The sequence below is a fragment of the Penaeus chinensis genome, chromosome 3 (assembly GCF_019202785.1).
Source record: "Penaeus chinensis breed Huanghai No. 1 chromosome 3, ASM1920278v2, whole genome shotgun sequence".
Lineage (NCBI taxonomy): Eukaryota > Metazoa > Arthropoda > Malacostraca > Decapoda > Penaeidae > Penaeus > Penaeus chinensis.
In genome coordinates, this window is record NC_061821.1 from 21,165,566 (window position 1) to 21,180,565 (window position 15,000).

The window sequence follows — 15,000 nt, forward strand, 5'->3', positions numbered from 1 at the left end:
CTTCATTGTCGGTAAGTGAGGCGATATGCGCTTTCTTAATTCTTGTTTTTATTATTATTATTATTATTATTATTATTGTTATTATTATCATTATTATTTTATCGAGTTATGACTTCATTGTCGGGAAGTGAGGCGATATGCGTTTTTTCTATTTATTGTTGTTTACGAGTTTGGTTTTATTTTCGATAAGGGATACAGTATTCATGTTTATTTTCATTCTTCTTTTTCCTATTATTATTATCATTATCGTTTTATCGAGCCATGATTTTATTGTCGGTAAGTGATACGATATTCATGACTAGTTGTTTTTTCCCCCCGAGATGAAGATATACTTGTCAGGTTGACAGATTTGGTGGATGGTAACTGTTTGGTATATTAATGAAATATAATTATTTTGAAATACGATGCTGGTTATTCGAATGGGTGTTACTTTTTCACCACCAGTCTCTTCGAGTGCATCTTCACCTCTATATGAAACAGAGAAACAGGTATATAATTTTGTCTATGATAAGTTGGAGGTAATATTGCATCCAATTTCGTGCTTACTGTTTTTTTTTTCTACATACTTTTTTCTCTCTATATGATTTCTTACGTCTTTCACAGGGTTCATTCTTCTTCCTCGTCGTCCTCATTCTGACTAGCTTGTTGTTTTTGTTTTTGTTCCTCTTCTTTTATCTGGGTTTTTCTTCTCCCTTCTTGGAGTTTCGCGATAATTACCAAAAATGGCAGCCTTTCCCATTGCCGTCAGTCTCTCTATCTTTTTTTCTCTCTTCCTCACTCTTGTTTTTTTTTTGTACATGTTTCTATACTCTCTCCTTTTTATCTTATTATTTTCAACCCCCTGTCCAAAGTTTCTCGATGATAACGAAATCTAAAATGGCCGCCTTTCCCGCCATTGCAGTCGGCGCCGGGAGTGGCGGGAGTGTCATGGCCTCCAGGTTATCCGAGGTTGAGGGTTGGCGTGTGCTGGTGGTGGAGGCGGGCGGCCCTCCTGCTGCGGAAACCTTCCTGCCGGCCTTCGTGCCGTTCTTCTTCCTCCCTGGCCATGACCTAGACTGGGACTACACCTCCACGCCTCAGAAGCACGGACTGAAGAACTTTGAAAATCGGGTGAGGGTCGGGCGTCGCCTTTTCTTTTTTTTCAGCGTTACGTACACACGCCCACACTCAAACACACATATACCCACATATGTATGTATATATGTACACATATACATCTGAAGTGTTCAACTCTCCATCCCATGCCATATATACAAAAAATAACGCCCTCGCCTACAGATGGCGCGCCTTACCCAAGGGCGCGTGGTCGGCGGGTCCTCGTCTATCAACGGCCTGATGTACGTGCGAGGCAACCGACGCGACTTCGACCACTGGGCCTCCCTCGGGAACGCAGGCTGGGACTACCGGTCTGTGTTGCCGTATTTCATCAAGGCCGAAAATTACTATGGCAGCTTCCTGGGAGAGAATGGTTAGTTTCTGTTGCTATTCTGCCTTTTTTATTTGGAAAAGGAGAGGGTCGAGGTATAGGCTAAGAGTTGTCGTAAGAAAATGGTCTGTGTGTGTAACGAGGCCGATAAGCGGTCTTGTACAGATTGAGATATGCCTGACGAGATGCTGAGATCTTGGGAGCGGCGAAGGTCTAGCAAACTGTGCATAGTAGCAGCGGTTTATTATGGAGAGAATGGTACAACTGACGAACAGAGATTCTGTTTGATCAGGAGGTTAAGGGATGTCGCTCGCAGGCCTTCATGGAAAATTACAGAGCAAGAATGTGTTCGTGTAAGCAGAGCGATGTCACAAGGTGGAAGGCCTGTAGATGTTGCATCCGTTGTTGTGTCTATGAGAGGGTTTGGTATGTATGAAGTAATGTTACAATAAGATACGTGTATAAAGTAATAGTACTATATGCATGGCGTGTGCTAGTGGTGTTGGCTCGGTCACGCTACCGCAGCGATCTCCACCGCATCAAGGTGTCAGAGAAAGTATATGGCGCAGCTATCGAAACAATACTAAGCTTAAAATATATGTACATAATAATGGTAATAACTGCAATAAGATGAACAAAATAGTGAGGATACAAAATGTGGTAAAATACAGTAAATATATAAACTAAAGTAGCACAATATAATACATATGTGGATACAAAGGATGTATGGCTGCAATAAACATGTATAAAATACATATGTAGGTACAATAAAGGTAACAGCTTAATAATGACAAGAAATGCGAGTACATGATGAAATAGGGGCTGACCTTGTCGGCGCCGTCAGTGATGCTGGGTAGTCGGTGCGCTATATGAGGGAAATTGACAGAGATGAAACTATATATCAGACACGTGAATAACATACGAACATTCATGGAAGGAAGAGAAATGTTTGTAACAGTGAGGGAGAGTTTAACGGATCGAGTAGGATAGACTGTGGTGTGTGAGCAAGGGAAACGGTCACTGGAGCGCAATATACTGAGTCGGAAGTCGAGTTGGCGTGTTTGTGGTAGGAGGAGTGAGCGCTGACCATGAGGTCTGTCTGGGCGATTTTTTGTGTTATGTTGATTTCGTCAAATGGTCTCGTGGGATAGTCAGGAATCGGCAGTAAGAGTGGGAAACCAGAAATTAACGCAGTACAGAAAAACAATCCTCAATCTCTGCAAGGAGGTAAATCAAACGATAATGTATGAAAAACAACCGGGGCTGCAGATGTCGACGGGTCAAGAGCATGTGCAACAGAGGTGGTTCAAGTAGGAGTGGGAAGGTCGAGCTCAGCTAACGGGAGACGCGTGACACGGCAGTCAGGAACTCGAGGTGAACAGGGGTCTAGATGACGTTGATAGCATGTAACATAAAATTACCATCCTTTAGCGCGGGTAGGGCGACCAACGCATGGACGTATACTCAATCTGAAATCATCAATGCCGTGCCAACCGTAGATGGCACGCTCACCCGCTCCTTACAGTCCGTGGAAAGAGGCAAAAAAAAGTGATGTCAAGGACTGTACTGACTAAACTATTTAATGCTGGGGTCCATGTAAAAATGTGGGGGTACGGCATCAGCCGCGTGCAGGCTTCGAAACAACTACTGGAGTAGAGGCGTCACGGGCCTAAGTGTGGGAGGTACGATGTTCAGTGTCAGTATGCGATAGTGCGACTACAATGTTAACCCGAAAGAAATTGTGCAATAAGGTACCAGGAACAGGAGGGGAGGTGAGTGAGGAAAGTGTGGTGTCCCTCGTGGGCTCGTGCGTTTGTTTGTACATGCTCGTATTTTCCTATGTTTTCTGCGAAAGTGGCATCAGTTGAGATTGTATAAATTAATTTAATTATATCAAACTGGGATGCTTACTAATGAATATTCCTTCTTCGTTGCCACTGTATAGTCTTAAGAATAACCAACAAAACATTTCTCACCGGCGCTGTGAAAAGACTAGGTCGTGAAAACGAGCACGCGCAGAAGATTTTCGTACAGAACTTTAAATCAATTTTGAAACCCGCAAAGGACGTATAATTATATTAAAATAACGCGTTAAAAGCTTAAACGTGGAAAAGCAGATAATGATAATAACCAATATATCCCTTTGACAAGCACGTAGTAGTACATGAACAACTTGGCACATCGCAGTTATTGTAGAATTCACCCTCGCAATGTAAACAAGATAATGTATAGACTGGAAAAGCAGAGGGATAGAGCAGCAAAGGATGTACATCAAATCAAACTGATAAAGGACGCCGAGGATAAAGATTGACCACCGAGGAGGAGGTGTTACAGAGATGGAAAGTCAACTTCGAAGGGCTGATTAATGTTGAAAGCCCTAGGGAAATGAGGGAGGAAAATGCGTTGATGGCAGAAGTAATGGTTGCAGGAGTAACACAGGATGAGGTAAAGAAGGCACTAAAGATGAAGAGAGACAAAGCTTTAAGACCAGACAACATTGCTATAGAAGCCTGGAGAAGCCTAGAGGAAGCAGGATACTTGACATCCCTAATCAACAAAATCCTTGCAGGAGAGAGAATACTCGATGAGTGGAGAAAGAGCACATTGATGCCCATTTACAAGAACAAAGGAGATGCGCAGGATTGTGGTAACTACCGGAGCATCAAACTATATAGAATGAAGTTGTGGGAAAGGGTGATAGACACAAGGCTAAGGAATTGCTGCAGAATTAACGATGAACAGTTTGGTTTTATACCAGGGAGAAGTACCACAGATGCACTACGAACGTTGCACTGCGAACGTTGATGGAAAAGTGTAGAGAGGGATATATGTACTGGATTGTGTGTTCATCGATCTGGAGAAGGCATATGATAGAGTATCAAGAGAGGAACTGTGGCACTTCATGCGAGTTATCGATAACAGAAGTGTATGTACGGGTGGTACAAGATATCTATAATAAATGTATGACAGCAGTGAGAAGTGCAGTGGGTACCACAGAATGGATTACACCAGGGGTCAGCCCTGAGCTCGTTCATGTTTGTTGCTATCATGGATAAATTAACTGATGGGCCTTGGAAAGGAGCGCCGTGGTCTATGATGTTTGCAGACGACATTGTGTTATGTTGCGACAGTAGAGAAGTAGATCTGGAAAGGTGGAGGCATGCATTGGAGAGGCGTGGCATGAACTTTGTCTTGGTTTGTATCGTTCTGTCATTTCATATATGTTTTATTACCCAACACTGCCACTACTCCCAACTACATTTTGCCCACGTTAAAATATTTTCTTTGTCATTCATTATTGCTTAAGTATACTTCCCTTAATTGTATTGTAATGTTTCCTTATGATAAACATATTGATTAAAGTAATCATTCGTTAACAAAGGTTCATCATACTTCATTTTCAGGTATTATTAATCATTAATTATAACAAAGCATGAGATTGGAAAATACGTCAACTCATTTAGTATCTACAATTCATTTTTATTTTTCCGTCACCATTAAAAACAAACACAAAATACAAGAGAAAAATAAAAACGAACATTCTGCCTAAACAATGCATTAATAGAATATAATGCATCACCTTAATCCCAGACAATTAATTCAAAAGTACGAACCCAGGAACACGACAAAATTAACAAATGGCAGAGGTGTCTTGCCTACAGCTATGGCGATGAAGGACTGACCAAAGAGCCCGTTCAAGAAATTCGGGGCAGCGTTCATGACATTAGCGCTGGGTAAGACGAGCAAGCCGATGGGTCTGCTGATAGTTGTACAGCTACTTAGCTTGCTAATTAGTACGTTGATATTATAGTATTCACTTCAGCATTACAAACTGGCTAATTTAATAGTACTTCTGTATAAATGTGTGCATATATGTATATATGTACAATCGGTAAAAACAGTAATTTTACTCGGAAGAAGATGAAACCGAAACGACCGGAAAGGTTGTTTTTAAAGCTGGAACAGATGAAGCGTCATAATGTGTTCGAATAGTGTTTCGGAGTTGATATGGATAAGGCCTCGTATCATGCCAATATTAGCAATGGAGACCTCATAGACCATCTGTAGCGTCATAATTACGCTTTACCTTGAGGGACTTTCATGAGCCGAAATATCAAAATTAGATATTTCAAGGACAACCATGTCTCCGTGGATTTAGCAATACCAAGCAACTGGATCCACCAGAGACCTTCATGCACGATGGAGGAAGATTAAGTAAATGTTATTCAGAACTAAATCAATGTGCTGTATGAAAGAGAAATAGGAAGTTGCACTGTAGTGCTTGAATATCATGAGCTAATGAAAACCAATTGGGTTTGAGAAGGGAACGTTGTCGGTGCTTAGTTGCCACAACCCATTATGTGAATAATTTTCTTGGTCATTTATTTATTATTATTTTTTTTTTTTTTTAATAATCCATAACTACCGACCTTTTTTGTTCTGCTTCGCATTACGCTACATCCACAAACTGTCTGAAACTGCCAGGCTGTTCGAGCAGAGAGAACAGCAACGGGATCAGGAAGTTAATGGATGTCGGGCCCGGGAGATTTACAGGGACGAGATGTTTCTACCATCAGTGAGGGCATGGTGTTACCTGATTTTTACCTCGTCCAGGATAACAGCCCCATTCACACGAGCAGTGTCATGAAGGCATGATTTCAGCAACACCTTATGATTACACTGTGCCGCATCCTCTCAAATCGCCAGATGTAATTCCCAATGTGGATGTTTGGGCAGCCATTGCCAGAGACTTCCCCCAAGATCATACCAGCAGTCGTCTTACTTTCGTTATTTTAAAATTTTCTGCCGCGTCAACAGCTAAGGTCATTAGCGTCTTATTGTCGTTACCCAAGCACTTACGGCAAGGGAGTGATTGCACTCTGCAGACGGACGCCAGTTAACGGCAACGTTAGTAACATCTAATACTACAAGACTTGTCAGCATTCGCCAAGCTGGTGGCCATAACACGAAATGTTGAATAATAATTAAAAGTACTATACATTTCAAGACCCTAGATTTTTTAAATGTTACCGGGGAAAGTGAACCAAAAAATAGAAAAATAAGCTGTTGAAGGGCCATTTTTAAAATTATAACCAAATCTATATAGGTATAATTAGTAGAAAAGTTAAACATTGTGGCTCATGGGGGAGCAGGCCAGGCCTTGAGGGGAGCAAACAGAGTCTGGGGATATTATGAGCAGGGACCTATAGTTCTAGAAGTTCGCTGTAAGGGATGGACGGAAGTCACTATGATTGAATGAAAAATTATCAACAAATCTTGCTGAATACTGGGAGGATCTGGGAGGAAGGTTGGCTGTCTCTAAATTTGGCAATTAGTAGGCAAACGCCATTGTAGTAGATTAAGTTAAAGGATGTTAATTGCTCGTTCAAAGACAAACGAGGCGGAAGAACGTTTTTATTTTATTTTTTTAATCTGTTTCCTTCTTCAAATCTGTAAAAGTATGGATTATATTTCCCCCAACTCTTTTATCAACGGAAAGATTTAATGAGCGGCTTCGTTCAACCCAGTAGTGAATGTAATAATAATCATAAAATTGACACTGTCCTGTGCTAATGTGATATTGCTTTCGAATTGGTTGCGAGATTTCATTAAACATTTCCTAGAAGTTGAGGCTTGGAGAAGTTTAGGAACCGCTGGCCTGTACACTTCATCCCGGGAACTCCCGCTGCTCTCCGGAGACAGAAAGTCAAGCTGAAGAAATAGGGCAAATATTGTATATCTCATTGATACTTTCAAAGATTTTTCATCTCTCGCTGACAAACCAAAACTAGATTTTCCTTCCTCCATTCGCTAACCAACGTATTGAATTGCATTAATATAATGAATTTGTCTTATCCGCTACAGACAGGTATCGCGGACGGAGCGGACCCTTGGCGGTGACCCCAGACTCTCCTGGTCCCATTTTTAAAGCCTTCATCAGAGGTGGCCAGGAATTGGGCTATTCCATGGTCGATTACAACGGTCCTGAGCAGTTAGGTGAGTTAATCCAATGGGAGTCAGTCAATAAATTGAGTTAATTGATAACAAGCATGGTTTGTTGGTAAATCAACTATTACGGGAAATTGTTTTGATGCGTACAACATTCGTACTTAAAGGAAAAGCACTTCAGGATACACATTATTCATAACTTGATATACCTGACATCAATATCATGCATAGCACACGAAAGATTGAATCATTTATCAAATAATTCTTGGAAAAATCACAACCAAAGTCATCATACATTCGAACTTCAGGTTTTGCAGTCAACCAGTACACAGTCGGCAATGGCACGAGAGCGTCATCAGCGGAGAGTTACCTGCGACCTGTCACTTCCAGACCTAATTTGCATGTTCTCCACAGCGCTACCGTCCATAAAGTAAGTTTGTAAGGAGCGACGTTGGCTAAAGTCATTACCAAGACTTTGCTTATGGTTTGAGTCAATTGTTTTAATGTTTGGTTCCTGTCACCTTCAGATTATCTTTGATGAAGACAAGAAGGCCGTTGGTGTTCGGCTGCAGTACAGGGGAAAGGTTAGTCTCTCTCTCTCTCTCTCTCTCTCTCTCTCTCTCTCTCTCTCTCTCTCTCTCTCTCTCTCTCTCTCTCTCTCTCTCTCTCTCTCTCTCTCTCTCTCTCTCACACACACACACACACACACACACACATACAAGCGCGTGTGTGCCTCTTTGTCCCTCAGTTTATCTTTCTACCTGTGTATCTGTTTATCTAACTGTCTGCCTGTCTATCTGCATTTCTCTATATTCCTTTTTTCTTATGGTTGACATTGTGAAAACACATGAGACGAAACAAGAAAATGCTATACTCACTTGCCAAAGAATACCACCAAGGAAACTTCAATCGCATGATGTTTTCAGATGCTTACAATTGGCGCGCGTCGAGAAGTGATCGTGTCTTCAGGTGCAATAGGATCGCCAAAATTACTTCTGCTCTCCGGTGTGGGTCCCAGGACTCATCTCCAGCAACACCGGGTGGGAATATGCACTAATGAAGTTTTATAATGAGATTCTGAGTGAATACAAAGGGTTTGCGTCCGTAAACCCTGGTGAATGGTTTTGTGAATCGAGATATGCAAGACGTTCAGCATACAGTATACAAGGATTCCTGGATAGTAAGAAGAGACTCCATTATGTTATTCTGTATAGAATAAGCCCATGCCAATCTCTAAGTCAAGTCTCGTTTCCTCAGATAAACGTCGTGGCGGACGTGCCGGGCGTCGGGCAGAACTTCCACGACCACATAAACGTTTACGGTCTAACGTGGACAGTCCCGTTCGGAGCTAGTCCTCAATCCCTCGGTCTTCTTGCGACCGCAGATATCTTCACGCCTTCATCTTTAAATGAATTCATTAGGTCCAGGAAAGGTAAGCTTGTCACATGAAGACAACCTTCGTAGATAGAAAGATTGGATGTAACGTGTTTAAAAGTTTGTACAGTAGCGTGTACAAAGATATATATATATATATATATATATATATATATATATATATATATATATATATATATATATATATATACACTTCACGGAAAATTCTAGTGATCTACTTCAAAATTTGACAATGCATAAAAGCATCTTGAGAAAAAGTACTTTTCCCAGGTCCACTGACTGAGACACCGCTTGAACTTCTCAACGCTTGGGTGAAGGTATCACGGGGAGGTGACCCTCTCTGGACAGACACGCAGATTTTCTTCAATGGATTCACAGCAGGGACAGACTTTGGTCTATTCTATCCATCACTCTGGGGCATGGACAGATCCGTATGTTATTTCTTCGTTTTCTTTAGTATGAGGTCGATAATAATGTAATAGGAAAATAAAAAATGCGGTTATTTTTAATATTTTGAGTATGATTTATCCATACTTATGTTGCATTAAAAAATCGTCCCTTGGCATAAATATTTTACAATGTCGTATATTGATAGTGAATGAATATTACAATTTACGTATGCACTTCAGATTACACAACACTAAAGGGATTTTACGAGTAATTATAAACCATATAAGAAGGAAAATGCATATACATACATCTTAACATTATTCTATTAACCAAATGCATTTAATTTTTCAGTTCTTTAAAGAACATTACAAAGAGATCATTGGTCGGGAAGGTTTTACCATCAGACCAGTGCTTGTAAGACCCAAGAGCCGAGGGTCAGTCACTCTTCTCTCAAGCGACCCAACACGACCTCCAGCCATTGACCCCAACTACCTGAGTCACCCAGATGATGTGGCCACGCTCGTTAATGGTAACCAGTCTCTCTTCTTTGCAGTTCCCTTCCTATTATTATAATTGCAATACGTTTTCTCATTTATTGTATTTTTTTCTGGAATGAAATTGAAGTTTTTGCCTTTTTTCCATCTTAGGTATAAAGTTTTCGTTAGCCCTGGGCAACACAACTGATTTTGCCAGAACCTACAGAGCAAGTTTCTTTCAAAAGGTAACTAATAATACGTATGGTATAATCTGATTATTTAATATCTAAATATAAATTATGGTAAAAACTAGAGTAGCTTTTTTTCATAAGACTTCCCTACCCAACAGCCTTTACGTGGTTGTGAAAACCTACCATACGGGAGTGATCAATACTGGGCGTGTTATGTACGTCACATGGCTTCTACCTTTCTACACTTTGCTGGCTCCTGTAAGATGGCACCGTCCTCAGATCCTTTAGGTGTTGTGGATAACAGACTGAGGTAATGGAAAACAATATTATCAGTGGGAGGCTTGTTGGCCCACTGTAAGTTTCAGTATGTTATTTTGGACAAAATGCAAAAATAGATTGTTGTTGTTGTGTGTAGCGCATGTATTTATGTGTGTATGTATGTGTAGGTCTTTCTGGAGATATATACAAATAGAAAGACACTTATACACTTACATACCAGATACATTTTTCTTAAATAATTATTTCTATCTATTAACAAAGTTTCATGTGCAATTAAAGTTAATGAATAATGAGTATACGATGTATAAAAAGATAAATTAGTTAAGCACATATCTTAGACTAGATTAATACTATTTTTTCAGTCCTGTATACTGAAGGCTCTATCACCATCTTTATTACCAGGTTACCATGGGCATGACATTCCATACCTATTTCATTCTACCTCAGTACTAACTCATGTGCAAGTCATTTTCACGAATTTACCTCCAGCAAGGTTTGTTGGAATAAATGGTAGACCATGAATTATTTCATGAAGTTACCTCTAGCATGGTTCATTGGAGTAAAAGGAAGAACACAGCCCTTTTTCACGAAATTGTCTTCCCTCTTGCAGAGTCCGCGGAGTAAAAGGACTGCGAGTCGTGGATGCTTCTGTAATGCCCTCTGTTACCTCAGGGAATACCAACGCACCTGTTATTATGATTGCAGAAAAGGCCTCTGATATTGTTAAACAAGACTGGAATCAACTAGTGTAGACTGATCTGTGATATAATAAGGTATAAAAAATCCTTGAACTTTGTATATGGACTATGTTGTATATTTTCCAAAATATGGTCACACTGGATGATGAAAATACAGATATTGAATATGTGCCATATATTTTACAAGTAAGCTTTATAACAAATAGTAAATAAAGGAATTTGAAATGCTAACACTCTTGTGACCCCAAAATATTATAGGATATAAATAATACTGATTTCAGCAAACAACAGTTGTAAATGTTTCTAAAACCCCAAGAACAATGGATCAAGATGCCCAAGAATGAAATTTTAAGTTAAAATGTCCTTTGTTTCTACCAAACAAACACTGTGACATTACCAGTTTCCAGTCAAATAAGCACTATAATAAGTTACCAAACACTCAAAAATATAATGTGATTTAACGCAGAATAATTTTAATATCAAAGCCTGTAATACTCAGTCTTCAGGAAATGGTGCTTCACCAATGTATTATGTGTTTGCTGTGATTTTTCACATTTCTTATAAACATTAGAGGTTTCATGGGATTTCTCTTATTTCATATAAATACAGTACTATGTGATTAAGCAAGAAATGGGAATTAAATCTTTATAGGCGAGTACCTTTGGATCTAAACCAATATAATTCACCAAAATCATTACTGTTAACTGTCATCCTTGTGAAATTAATTCTTATTGGGTAGAATAAAGCTCTAGAAACCATGTAAACACCCTATCAATAAATATTCATTATTGTACAAAAATTATGTGCAACTAGCTATTTCAAATGAGTTATTAAAAAGCTTTGTTCGATTTACTGAAACATAGTTGACAATTTTATTGTATGATCATTTTTTTTTTTACTTTAAAATATCAAAGGGATTGATTTTCTTTGTTAAATAATTGTCAGTTCATTAATTGTTTTTATGTATGTGATATGACTCCCACTCCATGTACATTTATTCTACATACATACATACATACATTCCAGTTTCTTTAAACTTTATACTTAATTCCTTTATTATTTAATCTGCCAACAAGAAAATTACATAACCTTCTTCAGGGCAAAGAAAAAAAAGACAGTTTGAAGAAAATTTATTATATACTATTTCATAATGGAAATCCTGTGTCGACAAGGCATTGCATGTGCTAGACAGATATAATGGTCTCTGCTCATCTTTAACAATCATAGCAAAACATAAACCATTTCCGAATGCTTGTATACCTTTCGTGAATTAAATGTATTAGTGATTTTTAATATATTTATCACAAGACACCACCTACTCTTTAACATATATGGATAGCAGGATAATGATCATTTCATATAGTGTAACATCATTTCATACTCCCTATGGAAAAAAGTAACATCACTAAAACCTGTTAATGTGCTAAATGAAAATTACACACACTTGTATGTTGTGTTTTTTTAATCAAGCAACCCTAAAGAAAGTGAGTATGTGAAACCTCTCATGCAATACTATTAAAATTACCTGGAATGGTGCTTCAACTGTGTACTCTGAATAAAAAATATGAAAATGCCTGAACATTGGGAATACCACTTGTTCATCAATGTGAAATCCCAAGGTAGATTAAGTAACTTGTAAATAAGATACAGAGCAAACACTGACAACCTGAATTCAACAGATGACTTCTACTTTAAAGCTTCCGTAAAGGTATATGCATGTGTATGTGTGGCATATATATATGTATGTGCATGATTTTTTTTTTTTTTTTTTTTGCATGTGTATGTGTGCTTGTCCTGTGTATATATGTATATATGTATGTGTATGTAAGTTTGTTTGTTTAAATCTGATATGTTGTCCTATAATCATTGTAAAAAATGAAAGAGTTTTACATCTATCTGAATTATCATGCCAACATCAAACATAAAAAATAAAATAAAAATTTTACACTACACTGAAGAATCTTTTACAAAGCATCCTTTCTCATTAAGAAAGAAAACAAATAAGAAAAAAAGATGCTTGAAAGGTGTATGAGTGCACAAATGAAAATTACAATATCATAAATAACCAAGTCACTAACACGATTTAGGAAAATACATTATAAGTGTTAATGCCGATACAGGAATGATGTACAAGGTAATTTACCAACTATTCACACAGCCTGGCGATAAAGTATCAATAAATAATCACTGAGGCACAAGTAGCTCTACAACATGTATGATGTTTGACCATGCTGGTGTGAGGCTTTGGCTCAGAACATTAAGAACTGGGAGAGGAGAGACGACCCCTGACGTGAAGCAACTTTCTTCTACTCCTCGCTTGGTTTCTCCGCAGCTTCTCCACCTTCTCCCTTAGCGTCTTCAGCATCTTCTGGTTTACTCTCGAAGTTATCACCCTCTTTGGGCTCTGCTCCAGCATTATCAAAGACAATCTCCTCTGGGTCTGGGGCACGGGGCAAGAATTCTTCCTCCGGGAACATTTGCGAGAACACTGACTGTGCCTGTGCATAAGAATGGCAGTGTTAAATACTAACAGTAGGAAAAACAAATAAAGGCTGCATTTATGTTTGTAGATTGAACACAACAAGTGTGCAATGAGTGCAGAGCAATCCCATCTCAATCCATTCACCATTGTTCAAGAATAACTGGAAAGAGAGAAAGAGGGAAGAAGAAGAAGAAAAAAAAACATAATAATAAATAAGCATTATACTCAGTTCATCACCAAGGGACACCTGTCCTGAGAATACTAAAACCCAAGTAAAACAAAGAAACTTAACATACAATCCAACAAACAAACAAATGTGAATTAGTGTATTACAAATGAAGATAAATACCTGAGAAATAGCGGAATCATAATCCAGCTGTGAGTCAGGTCCTGAGCAAAGATGTAGGTTGGAGGTGCCACATGAAGAGAGGTCGACACCCGAGAAGTCCTCCTGTTATAGATATATATAAAGATACGAGTAAGCTGTTGTAATGAGAATATATTAATGAGAAAAGCTAGAAATTACTGAGAATTGCATTTACCTACCATCAACAATTATTAACTATTGAATTAACCAATATTAAATCTTGTACAGATTTTGGTGAATTTGAGTGATCAATAGACAGTATGTTTAATCCATTCGCGACGGGCATGTCACGTATCCATGCCATGCCCACTGTGAGTTTACTGGTTTAATTGTCTTTACACATAGATGGCTACACTTTTACTATTATACCATTACGAGTACTGCCTGTCTCGCCCATTTACCCTTTTCTTTAATTTACAAAAATATTTTACGTTATCTTATTTTGCTATTACTAATGTTTATAACATTATAGTAATCATAATGTTTATAATAAAAATAACACCATTGATATTCATAGCACTGGTAAAAAATAAATTTTCCTGCCAATTCAAGGAAAGGTGAAATCAGGTAAGGCAGAGCCATCTATGTGTAGACATTTCACAAAAAATATAAAAAATGAGCAAAGCATTTTTTATTCATTTTCCCCGGTGCAAATGGGTTAAATAAAGCTTACATTCTTAAGTAGCTAATATGAGTCTAGTGGGTTATTAAATGAATCCCAAAAATGTGACATTTAAAAGGCCAGGTAATGCTTAAAGGTTGAACTGCACATATTAATGTCAAGGCAAGATGGATAGCACAAGTGTGTAATTTTTCATGGAAAAATAAATTGCAATGTCATTTTCTTTGTTCTAATACCTCATAATGGCAAAGAAAATACTAACAGTATTAATGCACAAAATCTATAAATTTATAAAAATATATATATATATATATATATATATATATATATAAATAAAATAAAGCAGTAATATCAAACACCATAGAGGTATTTAAGATTTATAACAACTTGAACACTCATAGGAATGAACTTACTTGATTGAAGTATAAAGACCACAAAATCTTTGGTTTATCCGAGTCCTCATCTGTAGTAAACAGTTTCTTTACTGAGGATTTGAAATCCTCCTCAGCATCATATCCAAGGCATGTCATGTGAATGCAATCTGCAAACAAAGGATAGTATTAAAACAAAGCCCTTATGAAAACTATACAATAAAGAAAGAAAGAAAGAAAGAAAGAGAGAGAGAGAGAGAGAGAGAGAGAGAGAGAGAGAGAGAGAGAGAGAGAGAAACCTTGGTTGTGCTTTCAGGTAACAACTTTCTTGAATGTAAATACTAATTTCATATC

At 38.2% G+C, this 15,000-nt stretch overlaps 2 protein-coding genes across 2 annotated transcripts in view; one reads left to right on the top strand and one right to left on the bottom strand.

Annotated features, from left to right (window-relative positions):
• Window positions 1-12,092, top strand: part of LOC125038107 (glucose dehydrogenase [FAD, quinone]-like) — a 12,241-nt gene extending 149 nt beyond the window's left edge. Inside the window, exons 1-13 of the mRNA XM_047631400.1 lie at window positions 1-11; window positions 902-1,110; window positions 1,279-1,468; window positions 7,292-7,423; window positions 7,684-7,805; window positions 7,903-7,959; window positions 8,302-8,415; window positions 8,633-8,807; window positions 9,041-9,201; window positions 9,512-9,689; window positions 9,808-9,881; window positions 9,986-10,137; window positions 10,717-12,092. The exon at window positions 1-11 is cut by the window's left edge and continues 149 nt beyond it. Coding sequence (XP_047487356.1) covers window positions 1-11; window positions 902-1,110; window positions 1,279-1,468; window positions 7,292-7,423; window positions 7,684-7,805; window positions 7,903-7,959; window positions 8,302-8,415; window positions 8,633-8,807; window positions 9,041-9,201; window positions 9,512-9,689; window positions 9,808-9,881; window positions 9,986-10,137; window positions 10,717-10,858 — 1,717 coding nt within the window. The 3' untranslated portion in view covers window positions 10,859-12,092. The remainder of the gene's footprint in view (window positions 12-901; window positions 1,111-1,278; window positions 1,469-7,291; window positions 7,424-7,683; window positions 7,806-7,902; window positions 7,960-8,301; window positions 8,416-8,632; window positions 8,808-9,040; window positions 9,202-9,511; window positions 9,690-9,807; window positions 9,882-9,985; window positions 10,138-10,716) is intronic.
• The window catches only part of LOC125038113 (rab proteins geranylgeranyltransferase component A 1-like), a 13,884-nt gene continuing 10,803 nt past the window's right edge, over window positions 11,920-15,000 (bottom strand). Inside the window, exons 11-13 of the mRNA XM_047631415.1 lie at window positions 14,689-14,816; window positions 13,636-13,737; window positions 11,920-13,302 (exon numbers count right to left, since the gene is read on the bottom strand). Coding sequence (XP_047487371.1) covers window positions 13,111-13,302; window positions 13,636-13,737; window positions 14,689-14,816 — 422 coding nt within the window. The 3' untranslated portion in view covers window positions 11,920-13,110. The remainder of the gene's footprint in view (window positions 13,303-13,635; window positions 13,738-14,688; window positions 14,817-15,000) is intronic.